This window comes from Mesoplodon mirus (genome assembly GCF_964341445.2).
Source record: "Mesoplodon mirus genome assembly, chromosome: 18".
Lineage (NCBI taxonomy): Eukaryota > Metazoa > Chordata > Mammalia > Artiodactyla > Ziphiidae > Mesoplodon > Mesoplodon mirus.
In genome coordinates, this window is record NC_138994.1 from 1,307,091 (window position 1) to 1,323,616 (window position 16,526).

Below are 16,526 nucleotides of genomic sequence, written 5' to 3' on the forward strand. Positions count from 1 at the left end.
TAAATTTCCTTGAAGACATTCAATTCATTAAATCCGCGGTAAACTCAATCACAATTCTTTTTTTTGGCCGCACCGTGCATCATGCAGGATCTTAGTTCCCAGACCAGGGATCAAACCCATGCCCCCTGCAGTGGAAGCACAGAGTCTTAACCACTGGACCACCAGGGAAGACCCCTCAATCACAATCTTCTTAAAGCGAAATTGTTGAAAATTCTGCCTAGGGATTCAAAACTAAATGGTAACTATAAATAAAAATCAGAAGAGGAAACCATCTTGATACATGAAACTAGGCTGTGTCAAAGAACAATTCTAAAATATCTGACAACTGTATCCATTATTCCTCTTCACCGTTCTTTTTATTCTTTTATAGCTGTAATGAAGGGCTGAGGCAACCCTGCAAAGGGGAGTTCCTGTTTTGGTTAAGAGGACAACAGAGAGGGGTTATCTCCCAGTCTAGAGGTTCTCGGAATTGCAAATGACCCACCTGGCACAAAGGGATACCTGTTGTTTTACCCAGCTAACCACCTCCACAAAACAGGTCCTTCCAGGAGTTGAGGTGGGGAGGAAAAACTTTAAGGGACAAGGGAAGGGAGGAGGGGTATTTAATTTTAAATATGAATGGGAAGGAAGAAAGTCTCAAATTAGGATGGCTGGGGGAAGGGGAAAGAGTCAACCAGCAAGGTATATCTAATCCCCATCAAACTGACTGCTAATCATTTTTCTTGGCAGTTCCAAGTGCCCCTCACAAGTGGTCCTCAGCTTGGAGGTTTTACTACTCACCAGATCCTCTGAAGCCCGGGCTTGTGCTCTTCGGAAAAGATCCAAGTCATACTCGCTAGTCAGGTTTTCCAAAAGAGGTTCCCGAGTGTTCCCATAGGTCTGCCTGTGTTCCTAGGAAAATAACCAGAGCATGATACTCTCTGCTTCTAAGAACTTAATCTATTGCATTTCAATGGATGCCAACCAGAGGGCCAAGAACAACCATAAGCTATTTATTTAGTGCCTACTATTTGCTAGGCATTATACTAGGCACTAGGGATTGAGTACAAAATAAACTATTTATCAGACAGGTTAATTCCAGAAGACACCCACTACCCACCCTAGTGAACCTGGAAAGGGAATGCTCTTATAATCCTCCAAAAGCGAGTTTCATTCTTTGGAACTCTATGCTTCCATTCCTTTCTCTGAAAATGTGCGTGACAATACAAAGAAACAAAATATAACAAACTCAAAGGCACTGCCAATTCCTAGAATCCTGAGATCTGGAAGGAACCTTGGTGGATACTCCCCATTTAAAAACAAAACCAAATAAAAACTAGAATCTCTAAGCCTTCGAGTCTAAGCTTTTAGACTGAATAAAATCTGCAGGTAGGAAGGGGCAGTTGGACTGAGCAGTCTTCTGTAAACTCTTTCACTTGAACTGCTGCAGCGCCCACCACTACACGATCCACCGAAGGTACCGTCATGTTCCGACTTTAGAACTCCAGCCCAAGTGCGCTGGAAAAAAGGCTGGCCTCTGAGAAATGTTTTCCTCAATATTAAGCAAGAACAAGGGACACAACAGACATAGAAAGTTAGAATCACAGAAATAATCCAGTTTTAAATAAGTAACGAATCTTACCATGGCAGTCACTACACAAGTATCCTTTCACAAGAAAGAAATTCCACAGGGGAAACTTCGCTTTTAACCCTTGATTCTAGCCCATCCCACTCCGTCCTAGACTCCACCTCCTACCCAGAGAACAGAAGATAATGGTTGTTGAGACGAGCAGATGGCTCATCCCAGGAAGCACTCAGCAGACTTGGCTCATATATTATCATATGAAGAAACCACTCACCAGCATCTTCACCCCTATTAAAATTTCTTCTGCTTAATCGGGGCCCATCTGATGGGTATCTTTTTAAAATTGGGCTGTTATCTAATACTTGGGTTTTAAGTATAAGTTATTTCTTCTAGTTTCATAAAGTTTTTTAAAAAGCTTTAAAAAATCCTACCCAGCATTTTTACCAGGAAGGTTCAGTCCAAATAACCTAGCCCAAACTAGTGGAAAGCAAATGTAAGGTAAATTTCGGGAGCTTTTACTTCAGACACTCTCTCTACCTGTATGATTCTGGGAAAATTACCTCTCTAAATCTCAGTTTCCCATCTATAAAACAGGTGAAATACCATCCATCTTTGTAACAAAGATTATGGGAGCAACATAACCACAGTGCCTACCTAGCACATAAGCACTCAATAAATGGTATTATCGTATTATTACACCTCTACCCAACTTGTAGATAAAAACACTGAACAAGACAGAGGGGAAGCATACAACTTCCCCCCCCACAGCCCATTTCTAGAGCCTTCCCTCTCTACAAACCCAGCACAGTCTGGAGCAGGTGTTTAGCTACAAACTCACCCCACAGCCTCCACACATCTCAAACTGGACCATCTCCATTTACTCGTAAGGGTATCATTTTTAAAGACAGTGATGACTACCACACTGTCTTAAAAATGATACCCTTACGAGTAAATGGAGATGGTAGGAAATGGTAGTAAATTTGCTACCACAAAAGCAAATACATAGTTGGGCATATTTCCGTCTTAATGAAGCCATGCTAAGTATTCACAAACCATACTTTTAATAATCTATTCTAATGACTAAATAAACAAAGAGTCCAACTCCATGAAAAAATAAAAATACACATCAGAAGAAGATGCCAAAACGTTAACAGTGGTTTATAGCTGGGAGGGTGATTTTTTTTTTTAATTTTTCTTTTCTATAGTTGGTATTTTCAAAGTAAACGCTATGAAGAGATTTATAATAAATCTTTACTTAAAAATTAATATTTTGTGCAAAAAATTTTTGGAAGAATTTTTAATAAAATGGGGAAATCAGCTTAAGATAGGTAAATGAAAACACAGAATTAAAAGCTGTACTTATAGTAATATCCAAACTATGTAAATAAGGCATTGTAAAAAGCTAGAAAGTTTTATCCCAAAATGCTAGCTGTGGTTATTTTTAGGTAGTAGGATTAGTGTTTATTTCGAAATACTTGCCTTAATTGTTCTATATGTTTTATTACAAACGTGCACTACTTTTAAAACTAGAAAAATAAATTAAAATACTACAAAAAGACCTATTATACAATGTATCACCCAATTAATACCTTTTATCATGTAGGTATTTTATTCTTCCATTAAAGGAAATGCACTACTGTTTAGCTTGAATACTCTTCCTTACACAGACATCTCCAACATCATGATATTTGTTCGAGCGGGTAAATTTAACCCTTTAAGCCTAAAGTGAGGTTTACAAACTAAAGGATTCAATTTTTTTTCATCTAAATTCTAACAGTATTTTGTTTTTCGAGGACTCCCAGTTCCACTCTTATTGGGGAATTATATATGGTGAACTCTAACTGCCAGAGAAGAGTCCTGTTACTTACAGAGCATACCAAATGGCAAATGTGAAAAGCAGAATCTTAGTAACCAAAAGGAATCAAATGTTATAGCAAGAGTTCATGGTAATTAAATATTTAACTTTTTCTCACCATATATTTCTCTTTCTGTTCTTTGCTCAGCCCAGAATTTCTTTTCTTCCTGAGTTCAGCAACCTTTTCCTTATATCGCAACTGCCTCTCTGTTGGTGCCTAAAAAAAAGGAGAAAGTTGAGAAGTTAGCTAGAAAACTCATTATGTAATTAAGTTTCTAAATGAAAGTAACATACACCAAAGAAGGGGGCGGGGGCGGGGGTGGGACGCCAGATGCATTACGGGCACCCTGTGGATACTGCGGTAATTTTAAAACTCCAAACGGGGTTCCCTCATCACCTAGAACACTACCCTGTCAGTTAATACGAGCTCAGGAAATGTATAATACTTTAAAATTAATCCAAACAGAATATCAACTAAGGATGGAAGCAACGGGAATAAAAGATTATTTCAATTCAATAGGCATTTACTGAATGCTTACAGTTTTCCCAGTACTGATACGAAAATGAATAAAAACTTAAAAACTGATTTAGAACCCAAGATAGACAATGAAGACAAGTGTAGAGTGCTTTTACCTGCCAAGCACTGGGAACAGGTACTTTACATGCATAATTTAGCTGACTACACTGCCAGGTAGGTATTATTCAAGGAAATAAAGTTTAGGGAGGTTAGCTGACCTGCCCAAGACCACACAGCTAAAGTAACAGAATCGCCGTATTCAAATCCAGATCTGTCTGTCTCCAAAGTCAAACTTCTCCCTCATCACCGTGCCTCCTCTGCTATCCACTTATAATCTAACCACAGAAACAGACATCCATATGATGAGCTATGTGTATATAATATGTGCCAAAGGCTAAACTAACAATCTGAGAACACTGCAAATAGGAATACATGAGGAAGAAATTCATTAATGGTAGAAGATTTGGGAAGAATTCCTACAACAGCTAAGAGTTGCACAAGGCCTTGAAGGAGAAACACAATCTCTTCTTGGTATAAGTATAGAGTTCTAGAGAGAAAAATAGCAAGAGAAAGACCAAAGGCATTCATGGGGGAACAAGGAATTAAATGTAATCAGTGGGCATGAATGTTCAGAGAGGCAGAAAGATTAGAGCGAAGCACCATCTTGGAATCCAACAGAAAAGAGAAGTAGAAGAAAAGTGACATAAACAACAAGCGTCAAATGCTAAGGAAGTTACTGGTGACATTGGAAACATACCACCAGAGCAGAGGGGCCTGAAAGTAAATTATAATGGGTTAGAAAGTGGATGCAAATAAGGAAATAGAGCAGCAAGTATAATCTTTCAAATAATCAAGATTACCTATTAATACTAATATTATTATTACCATTATTATTATTATTCTAGGTAGCACGATTCCTTCTTTTATGAGGTAGAAGTTTTTTTTCTTGAGAATTCACTATTTGGAAAAAGTACGATTCTAAATTTATGACCGAAGACCGGTTATCCAGACACAGCATAGAAAACGAGGCATGGATATACCTAAAGACCATTACAGGGCAGAGGAGATCCAAGACTTGGCTCTCAAACTGTAAATGGCCAGAGCTTTAACAAGGCCCGTACCTGGTGCCTGGTTGCATGCCTGTTGTTGTCATCTTGCCTGTGGGACAGCATCCTTTCTTCTATCTGCTTATCCCGGCTCTGTGCTCTCACCTGCAACCATCAACAACGTCAATCAATCCACCTGCCTCTAAGACTATGTTTACTTAAAGTGCAAGAATACAATAGTAATCCCTTGAATTTACACTGTACTTTTACTTTCAAAGGGTCTTCACATTTAGTATCACAATCTCTATAAGAAACAGATAAGGCAAGCTTCACATTCTGTTTTCTCAGCCATTATCCGAGAATCAGAGAAGTGAAATAATTAGAGCTAGGTGGTGGTAAAGCTAAGATTTTAAGTAAGTCTGATGACTCTGAGCCTCTGTACTCTCTCCATTGTGCAACAGTATGTGTGAGGAAGTGCAAGAACAGAGTAAAGAAGTACAAAGAAAAGGTTAGGCACTTGGGTTCAAGTCTATAGAGAAACTTAACTCTGTAGTTATGACCTTAGACAAATCACATTAGCTCTCCAAGTCTCAAATTCATCTTCTGGGCAGTGAGGACTCATATCCAACTCCCTATTCTGCATCAACACTAAAACTCAGCATGGTCAAAACAGAGGGACTGACACTCTCCCACAGATCTGCTCCACCCCAAATCTTCCCTGTAGCAATAAATAGCAACACTTTCTAAAGAACCGATCAGGTCAAAAACTTGAACGTCATGCTTGATTGTTCTCTGTCTCTCCCACCTCACAATGAATTCATCAGCAACTCTATCAGGCTGCCCCCCTCCAGAACATATCCTGAGTCCAACCAATTCTGACCATCTCCACTGACAATGACACTAGACCAGGCCACCATCTACTGCCTAAGCCGCAGACACAGCCTATCTACCCTGTGTCAACTCCTGCCCCCTCCAGTCCACTCTCCACATACCAGCAAGCTGTGATTTTTAAACAGTGTTTATGGTATTACACCCCGCCTCTGTTAAAGCCCCCCGAACACCTCCCACGGCCGTCAGAACAAAAGCATACTCCTTTTGCCAAGGCCTACAGGTCCTTCATGATATGGATCCTGCTTCTTCACTTCCCATCACGTTCCAGCCACACTGGCCGACTTTCCACCCTTCAAATGCAACCGTTTATCCCTGTCTCATGGCCTTTGTGTTTGCCCATCCTTCTACTCAGGACCTAGACACAACTAACTGCCTCTTTGCCGTCACCCATGACTCAGATAAAATGTCCTTCTCCACAGCCCAAGCAAAAGCAGTGCCATACCCCGCCACCCCCAGAACGGTCACTCTCTGTTTAACCTTTCCACCTCTCACAACATTACCACTACACGAAATTCTTAATTGCTTACTGTAAGTTTAGATGTTGATTTTGCCTTCCCCTGTGAAAATGTAAACTCACTGAATTCAGTCTTTTGACTGAATAAAAATGGTAATATCACTGATTGCAATCATTTACTGGAAAACTCAGAGTAATTCTGCACATGCAAGCACTTTAGAAACTCTGGGGTTTTTAGTAAATGTGAGGAATTAGCCCAATCTTTCCATTTGGGATTCTAAATGTAATAAAAATATGTATCTTTCAGAAATTCTCCTGATCCTCACAAGCACATGGTCCAGTAGTAAAGATGGATTATGCTGAGCCTGATTCCCCTTGTGAAAAAGAGCACAGAAGAGGAAAGTTCAGGAAATGCGTTCCTTTTTTCAGAATTTTCTTCCCCACGCTGAAAATTTTCTTTTTTTGTAAAAAATAAATTGCTTAAGGCAACATGTTCATACTGCTATTAGCCAACAATTTAAAAAGTTATACCTTAAGAAGACTTTTATGTAAAACCATCCATAGTATCAGATCGTTATATTTAAAGACAAGTGGTAACGGACAACTCTCAAAAACCAGAGATCACAGTTATTTTCAGAGAAAGAAGCACCTAATGCCTTGTCAGCTTCTGATGCAGATGTTGGAAGAGCTGTTCCTGTTTTCATCTGGTCTCACACTAATGGGAAGATAATGGGAAGACCTACCACTTCTACAGAGAGCAGAAGAAACTGCCTTGCTTATATTAGAGATCTGGGATGAAGGAAGATAAGAGTAAGTATCCACAGCCTCAAAATCTATGTAAGCATTGAAAGTATACTACTTTGCTGAAAGACTAAACACCACACAGAATGAAACTTTCCCTCCTGTGTTCTACTTGTAAATAAGAGAACACATTCCTGAATCAGGGAGAATTAATGTTAGCTGGGGAATCTCAGGAGGAAACTGGCCCAAACAGGAATAAACCTGTTATCCTGGCCTTCATAGCAAAATAACAACCACAAAAACGACAATTAATACTTTGGTCTAACCAAATTGGGTAACCTGTCCAAGTACTACCTGAGCAATGCATTTAATGAGTAACATTTTCAACTCCTGCTTGCCCATAGTTAGTTTCTTGGTTCCTCCTTGGTAGCAACAACCCAAACAGAAACATACAAAATAGGATCTGAGGCTTTACTCCTAAATCCATTATTCCAAATCCCAAAGGTTATTTAGAACTATATTTTTCAAGAATGTAAGACAAGAATTAGCCAAGAGTACGTGTGATTGAGAGTAACAAAAAGAAAAGTATTTCACAGAAACAGACAAAGAAAGAGGAAAAGAATTTTGAAAAACTTTTAAAAAGCAAAATGTCCTCATAGATTTATGAGAAGAGAAACTAATGCATAAATATTGAGATCACATATTTATGCAAATTATTCCTTAGTGGAAAAGGTCCCTAGCAATCTTTGAAGATAATTTTCAACAGAAAATATCAAAGCACTTAGAGGATGATGTTCCAAATATTCCATAGATAATCTCATTGTTAATTTCTCTCAAAACACTCATTATGTAGAATAATTCATCTGTCTGTTTTTTTTTTTAAACACAGTTGTTTTTTATAATGTTTCCTCCACTAGAATGTAAGAACATGGACCTTGCCCATTTTGTTCACACTGTATCCCCATTGTTTAGCAAAGTGCCTGGCAAATGGTAAGCGCTCAATAAGTATATGTTGAATAAGTGACAATATAGTTACCTTGCATTCATCAGCTGAGAGGTTATGATAGAGAGGGCATCCTGATATAGAGAAATGTCTCTCGTGTTTTCCTGTAAGGTGTCCTGTTAAAGGAGGAAAAAACTTAATCTCAAGATGAAAGATTTAAGCTTGTAAAGTCGTATTTTTCTCTACCTTCCTCTACCTTTTTTTTTACAGTATCACTTTATCACATACTTGTCTGATTACAGATTAAATCCATCAAAGGTAAGTGCTGTCAGGGTCATAACTTGCACCCACAATAAATTCTTTTCTTCCACAGGTTGGATCTAGCAGTCTTTGAACACACTTGCATATATTCAGTATAAATTATAGTTCCTTCTTTTCTGATAATTATTTCTCAAATTCCAGAATGTCACTAAGCCCATAAACTTATTTAAAAGGCATAAAGTTGGGCTTCTCTGGTGGCGCAGTGGTTAAGAATCTGCCTGCCAATGCAGAGGACGCGGGTTCGAGCCCTGGTCCGGGAAGATCCCACATGCCGCAGAGCAACTGAGCCCATGTGCCACAACTGAGCCTGCGCTCTAGAGCCCGTGAGCCACAACTACTGAAGCCCGCATGCCTAGAGCCCGTGCTCCACAACAAGAGAAGCCACTGCAATGAGAAGTTCGCATACCACAACGAAGAGTAGCCCCTGCTCACTGCAACTAGAGAAAGCCCGCGTGCAGCAACGAAGACCCAATGCAGCCAAAAATAAATAAATAATCAAATTTAAATAAATAAATAAAAATAAAAGGCACAAAGTTACAAGCAAGAATATTTTCTTTTGGTGGAATTTAACTTTCCTATGCTAAATTGATCAAGTCATATGTATAGTAAGTACTTTCCTTTCTGTTATGCAATGTATCCAATCTGAATTGAACTTTTTTTTTTTTGGCTGTGTTGGGTCTTCGTTGCTGTGCGTGGGCTTTCTCTACTTGTGGTGAGCAGGAGCTACTCTTCATTGCGGTGCACGGGCTTCTCATTGTGGTGGCTTCTCTTGCTGTGGAAAATGGGCTCTAGGCACGCAGGCTTCAGTAGTTGTGGCATGTGGGCTCAGTAGCTGTGGCTCTCAGGCTCCAGAGCGCAGGCTCAGTAGTTGTGGCACACGGGCTTAGATGCTCCGCGGCATGTGGGATACTCCTGGACCAGGGCTCGAACCTGTGTCCCCTGCATTGGCAGGTGGATTCTTAACCACTGTGCCATCAGGGAAGTCCTTTTCTTAAAAATAAATTTATTTATTTATTTATTTTTGGCTGCGTTGGGTCTTCATTGCTGCGCACGGGCTTTCTATAGTTGTGGCAAGCGGGGGCTACTCTACGTTGCGGTGCATGGGCTTCTCATCGCGGGTGGCTTCTCTTGTTGCGGAGCACAGGCTCTAGGTGCGCGGGCTTCAACAGTAGTGGCACACAGGCTCAGTAGTTGTGACTCGCGGGCTCTAGAGCGCAGGCTCAGTAGATGTGGCGCACGGGCTTAGTTGCTCCGTGGCATGTGGGATCTTCCTGGACCAGGGCTCGAACCTGTGTCCCCTGCATTGGTAGGCGGATTCTTAACCGCTGCGCCACCAGGAAAGCCCCTGAACTTCTTTCAAGAATCAAAAGAAACTTAAGAAAAATGGAGAAGGAAGTGGCCTTTTCTATCATATAAGGAAACATACCTTGATAATTTTGGACCAGATTAAATATATTCATTCTTTTGGAGGGGTGGCTGGTTTTGTTTAAAGATTTAGCCTTCTTCTATAATCAAACTTTTATATTATTCATTCATTCATTTATTTATAAAATACATAATCAAACGTTTAAACAGGCAGTTTGCACAAGGCCCTCTTAAGAAGGGAAGATGAAGATATCAGGAAAAACAATACAGAAAGCTCATTTTATCTAAAGGGTTATCTCTTCATTTTTCTATTTCTCATGTGGTTTGTGAAAATACACAGAGAATTGATTATTTCATTTTCATATGTCCCTTCAATCAAAAGGTTTATCAAACACCTAGGATTGAGAGGGATGGTGAGCCAAGGCTAACGAGATAAAAAGATGAATTAGCTAAATTGTAAATCTAAAGAAAACTTCATCTTTCTTGGGGTAAAGGAGACATTTAAAAGGGACTTGAAAATTATACAAGATTTACAGAGTAAGCTTTAAAGGGTGGCCCAGTGGTCAGAGGTCCGTGCTCTCACTGCCAAGGGCCTGGGTTTGATCCCTGGTCGGGGAACTAAGATCCCACAAGCCTTGCAGTGCAGCCAAAAATAAATAAATAAAGGGTAAAAACAGTCCAAGTACTGGGGGAGAGGGGAGTTAATATATGACATGCAGGCTGCCACTTCTCCAAGACCACATTATTTACAACGTAACCTTAGAGACCCACGCATTTATCGTAGACACAGAAAACTACCCCCACTCATCAAACACTGTGTACAAGATGTACAGTATCACTGCTCTAGCAAGCTGTTTAGATACTATGCATCTGCAACTTCTGAACAAATTATTCAAGTTCGTTTTAGTTTATAATATATTAACTACAACCAGTATGTCTATATTGAAAGTTTAAAAATGATAGCTGTTCTATGGACCTAGCAATTCCACTGCTATGAATTTATCCAACAGATTTTCTAGAAAGACACCAAAATACATACATACGAGGCTATCAAGTACAGTACTGTTCAAAACGGCTTTAAGAAAAAAATAGTTAAAAAATGAGAAACAATATAAATGTCAATCAATACAGGGTAATTTAAATAATTTCTGAACTTGCAATATAATGGAATTCTCTATATGCTTTAAACAGATGGACCTCTGAGTGCCAGTAAATATCTAAGATGTCAAACCATTGTATATTTTCCTTTTTCTAAATAACAAAAAAAGAAATACATGTACATATACACGTGTGCTATATATGTATTAGAAACTTATCAGCATTCATAAAAAACTACCAATAGTAGTTTTATATCTAGGGCATGGTTCTGGGGATATGAGTGAAGGAGAACTTTTACTTAGCACTCAATACCTCCCGTAGGGTTTTAACTTTTCAAAAGCACATCCTACTTTTATACCAAAATTACCAAAAAAAAAAAAAAAATTAACGACATTGTTTTGCCTAAGATGAAGAGTGGAACAGGATCCAGAATAATTTTGGAAGCTCCGGTTCATACTTTTCAAACTTCGCCAATACATTAAAACCAAAAGTCAAGTAAACTTTCCTGTGATGCAACAGATTTGTATTTACCCTCTGGTCTACCACATTAAGGGTGCTGAGTCCAGGACATAAATAACACAGAATCAGTCCCCCACTCTAACCTCATTCTGGAGACCGTCTCCTCCTCCCCATTCTGTTCTATCTGCTCCAAGCATATTGGCCCCTAAAGTATTCCTCAAAGGGACTTCCTTGGAGGTCCAGTGGTTAAGACTCCGTGCTCCCAGTGCAGAGGGCACGGGTTGATCCCTGGTCAGGGAACTAAGACCCTGCATGCCGCATGGCGCAGCACCCCCCACCCTCCCAGAAAAATACTCCTCAAAGTGGTTAAGCATTCTCCTGCCCCAGACCCTGTGCACTTGCTGTTCCCTCTACCCATAATGCTTATCCCCCAGATACTCAAATGGTTCACTCTCACTTATCTCAGGTTTCTGCTCAAATATCAGCATATCAGAGTGGCTTTCCCAACTCACACGTGCTTGTGTGTATGTGCGGTATCCTACCCTTCACAGCATACATCTCCAGTTGATGTATATTACACATCTGTTTTGCCTTCCCCAGTTAGACTATAAGCTACATGAAGGTAGGGAATTTGACATGTTCACAACTCCACCCCCAGAATTTAAAACAGTCAATAAGTATTGAATGACTGATTACACATAGTACATAAAATAAAAGTAACAATCTAAGGATGCATGGATAGCAGCGAGCAGAGCTGAGGAAAATTCCTTCTCCTGCTGTGTGGCAACGAGATCCTCTTACCGTCTGAAAGCACATTAGCTATCTCTTGTACTAGTGTTTATATACTGTCTATTCTTAGCTTTTCATTATTTATCTCAAGGAAATTGATTTAGGCCTGAAACAACTACCTTGAGTAACAACTGGTATAGTGCTCAGGGGAACTTTTGCTTTACTTATGCACTTGGATGGCTTGAAATTACCTAAGAAACTGCTGCTAAGACCAGGAAAGGATCCAAATAAATAAAATACTAGGGAAAATGTACTGGTGGTCTGGCAAGCAGCAACCTACTCTGTTCTACTTTTTTTCTGAACCTGGTGGCCACATTCAAAGGCTAAATTTTTTTTTTTAATTTATTTATTTTGGGCTGTGATGGGTCTTCATTGCTTCACGCAGGCTTTCTCTAGATGCAGGGAGCGGGGGCTACTCTTCCTTGTGGTGTGCGGGCTTCTCATTGCGATGGCTTCTCTTGCTGCGGAGCACGGGCTCTATGCATGCAGGCTTCGGCAGCTGCAGCTCGCGGGCTCTAGAGCGCAGGCTCAGTGGCCATGGCTCACGGGCCCAGCCGCTCCGCGGCACGTGGGATCTTCCCAGACCAGGGCTGCAACCCATGTCCCCTGCAATGGCGGGCGGATTCTTAACCACTGCGCCACTAGGGAGTCCCAGAGATGCTTTTATTCAAGCAGGCAATTCAGAGTCATTCTGAGGAGTGATCACTGAAGAGCCTAAGAAGCTAAGTCGCAATGGAACACTAAACATTTCTGGGTGATCCTAATTCCAGAGGGAGAGAGAACCACATATCACAGGGTGTCATGAGGCTTGGGCACACTTACCTAGGGAGTTACAGCCTGGTGTAGGACACTTCATATTGAAATTGTAGCTTTCATGGAAGCGGCGGCGCTTGGGGCGATGAGAGAGATCACTGCCTGAGTCCTTCAAGGACATGTCCTTGGCAATGCTCTCATCGTGAGAAACGTTGGGGCTGGAGATGTCTATATCAGACTCAGAAGAAGGGGCATTTCCAGTTGGCGTTCGAGGTGGAGACTCATCGTGATCAGCTGTATTCTTAGTTTCTAAAGTAAAAGCAATTGGTAGAGCTCATGAATGGGGTTTATTTTATTTAGAGGGTTATTATATTCAGAAGAGCTTATGGGCTTTCCCAGACCCTCTTTCTACGATTTAACCAGTAACTTTTAGCCACTTATCTGCCATAAAACTAAATAGAAAATGAAGAGAAACTAATAACATCATTCCTCCTTTGCAACTTTAAATCCTGACTAAAATTCCATTTGGAGTTTACCTAATGCATTTTACTTATCTGTGTTTCTCCCAAGCCCCAAATCATGGGTAATCAAAACTGGATGGGAATAAATCTTGAAGAAACATTACCACCCCACTCTCCTTCCAGGAGATATACAGGATGGAAGATAAATGAAAATGATTCTTTCTGGATGACACTGAACAGACTTGGTGTGAGACTGTGAATGGACCTGACTAACTCTAAATCAGGGGTTGCAAACCAAATGCCTACCAGGCTGAGCAAGGCCAAATCAAGAGCTGATGGTCCCTCTCAAGGGACAACTTCTACTCAGCTCCAGCCAATTATTACTGTGGTGAATGGCCACCTAATGTTCCCAGAGCTTTCCATTTTTTAAAAGAAACTAGTAACTCAGGTTTTTACATGAAATCTTTGTTTTTTCAAATACTGGCAACAAAACTTTTTTTGAAAAGTAAATACAGTTCCATCAAACCAGCTGACCAGACTTCCCTGGTGGTCTAGTGGTTAAGACTCTGCGCTTCCACTGCAGGGGCCGCCAGTTCCATCCCTGGTTGGGGAAGTTACACATGCCGTGGGGTGTTGGCAGGCTAAAAGCCTAAAGCCTTTCATCTAAGGCCTCTGATTTGGGCTGCTGAATCACAACCTCGATACCTTACCATTGCCCGTTACTGATGGGTCACTCCTCTTCAGAAATTCAGAGATAAATGGACTGACAAGCATGGCTGTAAGAAAATGTGCTTTAAGCCTTCTTCATCTGTGGGTAAGAGGTACCCAGTCCCTTCTGCCTACTGCAGGTCCAATCAAATATAGTCCAGCTACTCTGGACCTCAAGAGTACTAGAGTACCAAACTTGACCTCAGCAAGACACAAAAAAGGAATCAGACACACAGCATTCACCTAGCTGAATTTTGTATTGGGCATCTATCTATCTGCAGTGGCTCCAAGCCTCCCTTCAGAGGAAACTGACTAGAACCTCTCTGTAATGGGTCCAAATCATACCATACTCACTCACCTCTATCTGAAAAGTCAACCACTTGCTCAGTTTCTGAGCCAGATGAACGAGTCTGCCGAAGAGGGTATTTTTTCGGAGTCACTGGGGTAGGCTGCTGCTGACTACGGGTCACTCTCCTGGTAGAATAAGCAGGCTCCTCAGTGCCAAAAGACTGCAAATTTCGAACAGGACTGGAATCTGGTCCCGATTTTTAAAAACAATAAAACAATTAAAGAAAACAGAAGGAAATCTGTTTTATTTCCCAGCGGTATAACTTATTAGCACGTAGGCCCTCCTCTTCATATTTCAGAAACTCCAACAAATCCTCCAAATATCCGTTTTATCGAACTAAGTATAAGCAAAATAGATCAGGTAGAGAGATGCAATACAGCAAGGAATTCATAGTTTAGGTTCTGGAATCAAGACTGAACCTGATTCAATTCCACTTCATCATACTAACTAGCTGTGGCATCTTGGGCAAGTTAATCTCTCCAAGCCTGATCTATAAAAAATGGGGAAAAACTAGTAGCATATTCCTCATACATTTTGTGTGAGAATAAGTGGCATAATTCATGTAAGGCACCTAACATGATCCCTAGGTAGCTACATCGAGTGCTTTATAAATATTAGCTACGTCCTCTCTTTCTTCCCTTACTCTAACCCACCAGAAAACAGATGCTCTACTACTAAAGGTATATCAATATACGAATATCTCCTTTCCTTAAGGATCTCTTTTTTTTTCTTCCCGATTACCCTATCTGATACCCTAAAGCAAAATAATATTAGATTCGTAAAGGGCAAGGCAAGACTACAACTTTTAAAATTCTTTTGGATAGAGGAATCTATTCTGAAGCACCCAGTAGCCTTTTCTCATCTCTGCTCTGATGACACTCAAAAAAGGAATAAAAGAAATTCAGAGCTAAAATTAAAGCATATTTTAATCAACAAAAAATCCTAACATGTATATCTTACAGATTCTTCAAAGAAGAAAACTGAAATTCTCCAGCTCTTGTGTAAAAGTTAGCACACAGCTAGGTTTTCAGTTTGCATACCTCCAGGGGGCTCCATTCACAATGTATTGATAGTCTACATTTTGCTTTAGAGAGGGTCATCTTACATGGACCACACTGTGAACGGTGCCCCATGGAGTTGTGCGACTCAGTGGTTATAAAGTATAACTAGAAAGAGACCCAGAGCTCATATAATTCCTAGCTATTTTGAATATTTACAACTTTCAGGTGTCCAGGGCATGACCAATTACACTTTCTAAGAAGACTTATGCCCATTCCTTTTCATATACTGTACTCTCTGCCTGTAATAACACTTTCCCATCTTTCAACTTGTAAATTCCTACTAGATCCCGTAAGATTTCCATATCTGGGCTTCCACGGTACTCTATGCAAACCTCTCTCAGAGCCCGTTCCACAATGCATTACCATACCAGTTTACATCCCGAACTAAACTGTGAGCTCCTTGAGGGCAGGAAGTATGATTTTTCGATCATGGTATTCCAGTACATAGCATAGTACCTGAATTATAGTAGCCATTTATCAATATTCCCATTATGGCAAAAGATAAAAACTTAAAAGTTGAGAAATCAAGAGACAACATCTATACTTCAGCTCAAACATTAGATTCAAAAATAAAGTAAGGAACAGTTGCTGAGAATGTTCCCACTTTCTTGCTAGAAAAAAGAGACGTTTTTCTCTCATTTTGCAACATGCTTATACAAAGCACTAACCAAATCAACACTGTTTAAGCACTCTAAGTATATTATATTTTCCCTCTTAATTTATTATCGCCTGTTGATCATCAGCTTTCTGTATTCATTACAACTTTCTTTCTTACCCAGGGAATCCCAGAGCAGAGCCAGGAGGGTTTAGGGGTACCCTCCAAATCTAAGCCCAGATAGCTAACTGCACTAGAGAACCTTCCGACAACCAAGATTCTCTGTTCTTTACTACCAAAGCAAAATTCTGGGTATTTACAATTGATAGTTAGGTCAACTATTTATATTTATTACCTGTACCTGACTATATTACAGAACTAAACGTGGTTTTAAAAGTATTGGGCCTCCTATAATAACAAGTTCAAGAGACTATTTTAAGCCCCTAGGCCTAAACCATTCTAACGAAGGTGAAAAGATAGCATTCTCATTTTACTGATAGGGAAACTGTAATGTATAAAAAATTAAATGACTCAGGACATACATGTGTCACACACC

At 40.1% G+C, this 16,526-nt stretch overlaps 1 protein-coding gene across 2 annotated transcripts in view; it reads right to left on the reverse strand.

The window, feature by feature from the left end:
* Nucleotides 1-16,526, reverse strand: part of KAT7 (lysine acetyltransferase 7) — a 30,859-nt gene that overhangs the window by 11,339 nt on the left and 2,994 nt on the right. Inside the window, exons 3-8 of one of the 2 annotated variants that reach the window (XM_082602664.1) lie at nt 14,324-14,500; nt 12,866-13,105; nt 8,105-8,187; nt 5,058-5,147; nt 3,538-3,636; nt 781-891 (exon numbers count right to left, since the gene is read on the reverse strand). In XM_082602664.1, coding sequence (XP_082458790.1) covers nt 781-891; nt 3,538-3,636; nt 5,058-5,147; nt 8,105-8,187; nt 12,866-13,105; nt 14,324-14,500 — 800 coding nt within the window. The remainder of the gene's footprint in view (nt 1-780; nt 892-3,537; nt 3,637-5,057; nt 5,148-8,104; nt 8,188-12,865; nt 13,106-14,323; nt 14,501-16,526) is intronic. The other variant, XM_082602665.1, reaches the window with a different exon arrangement.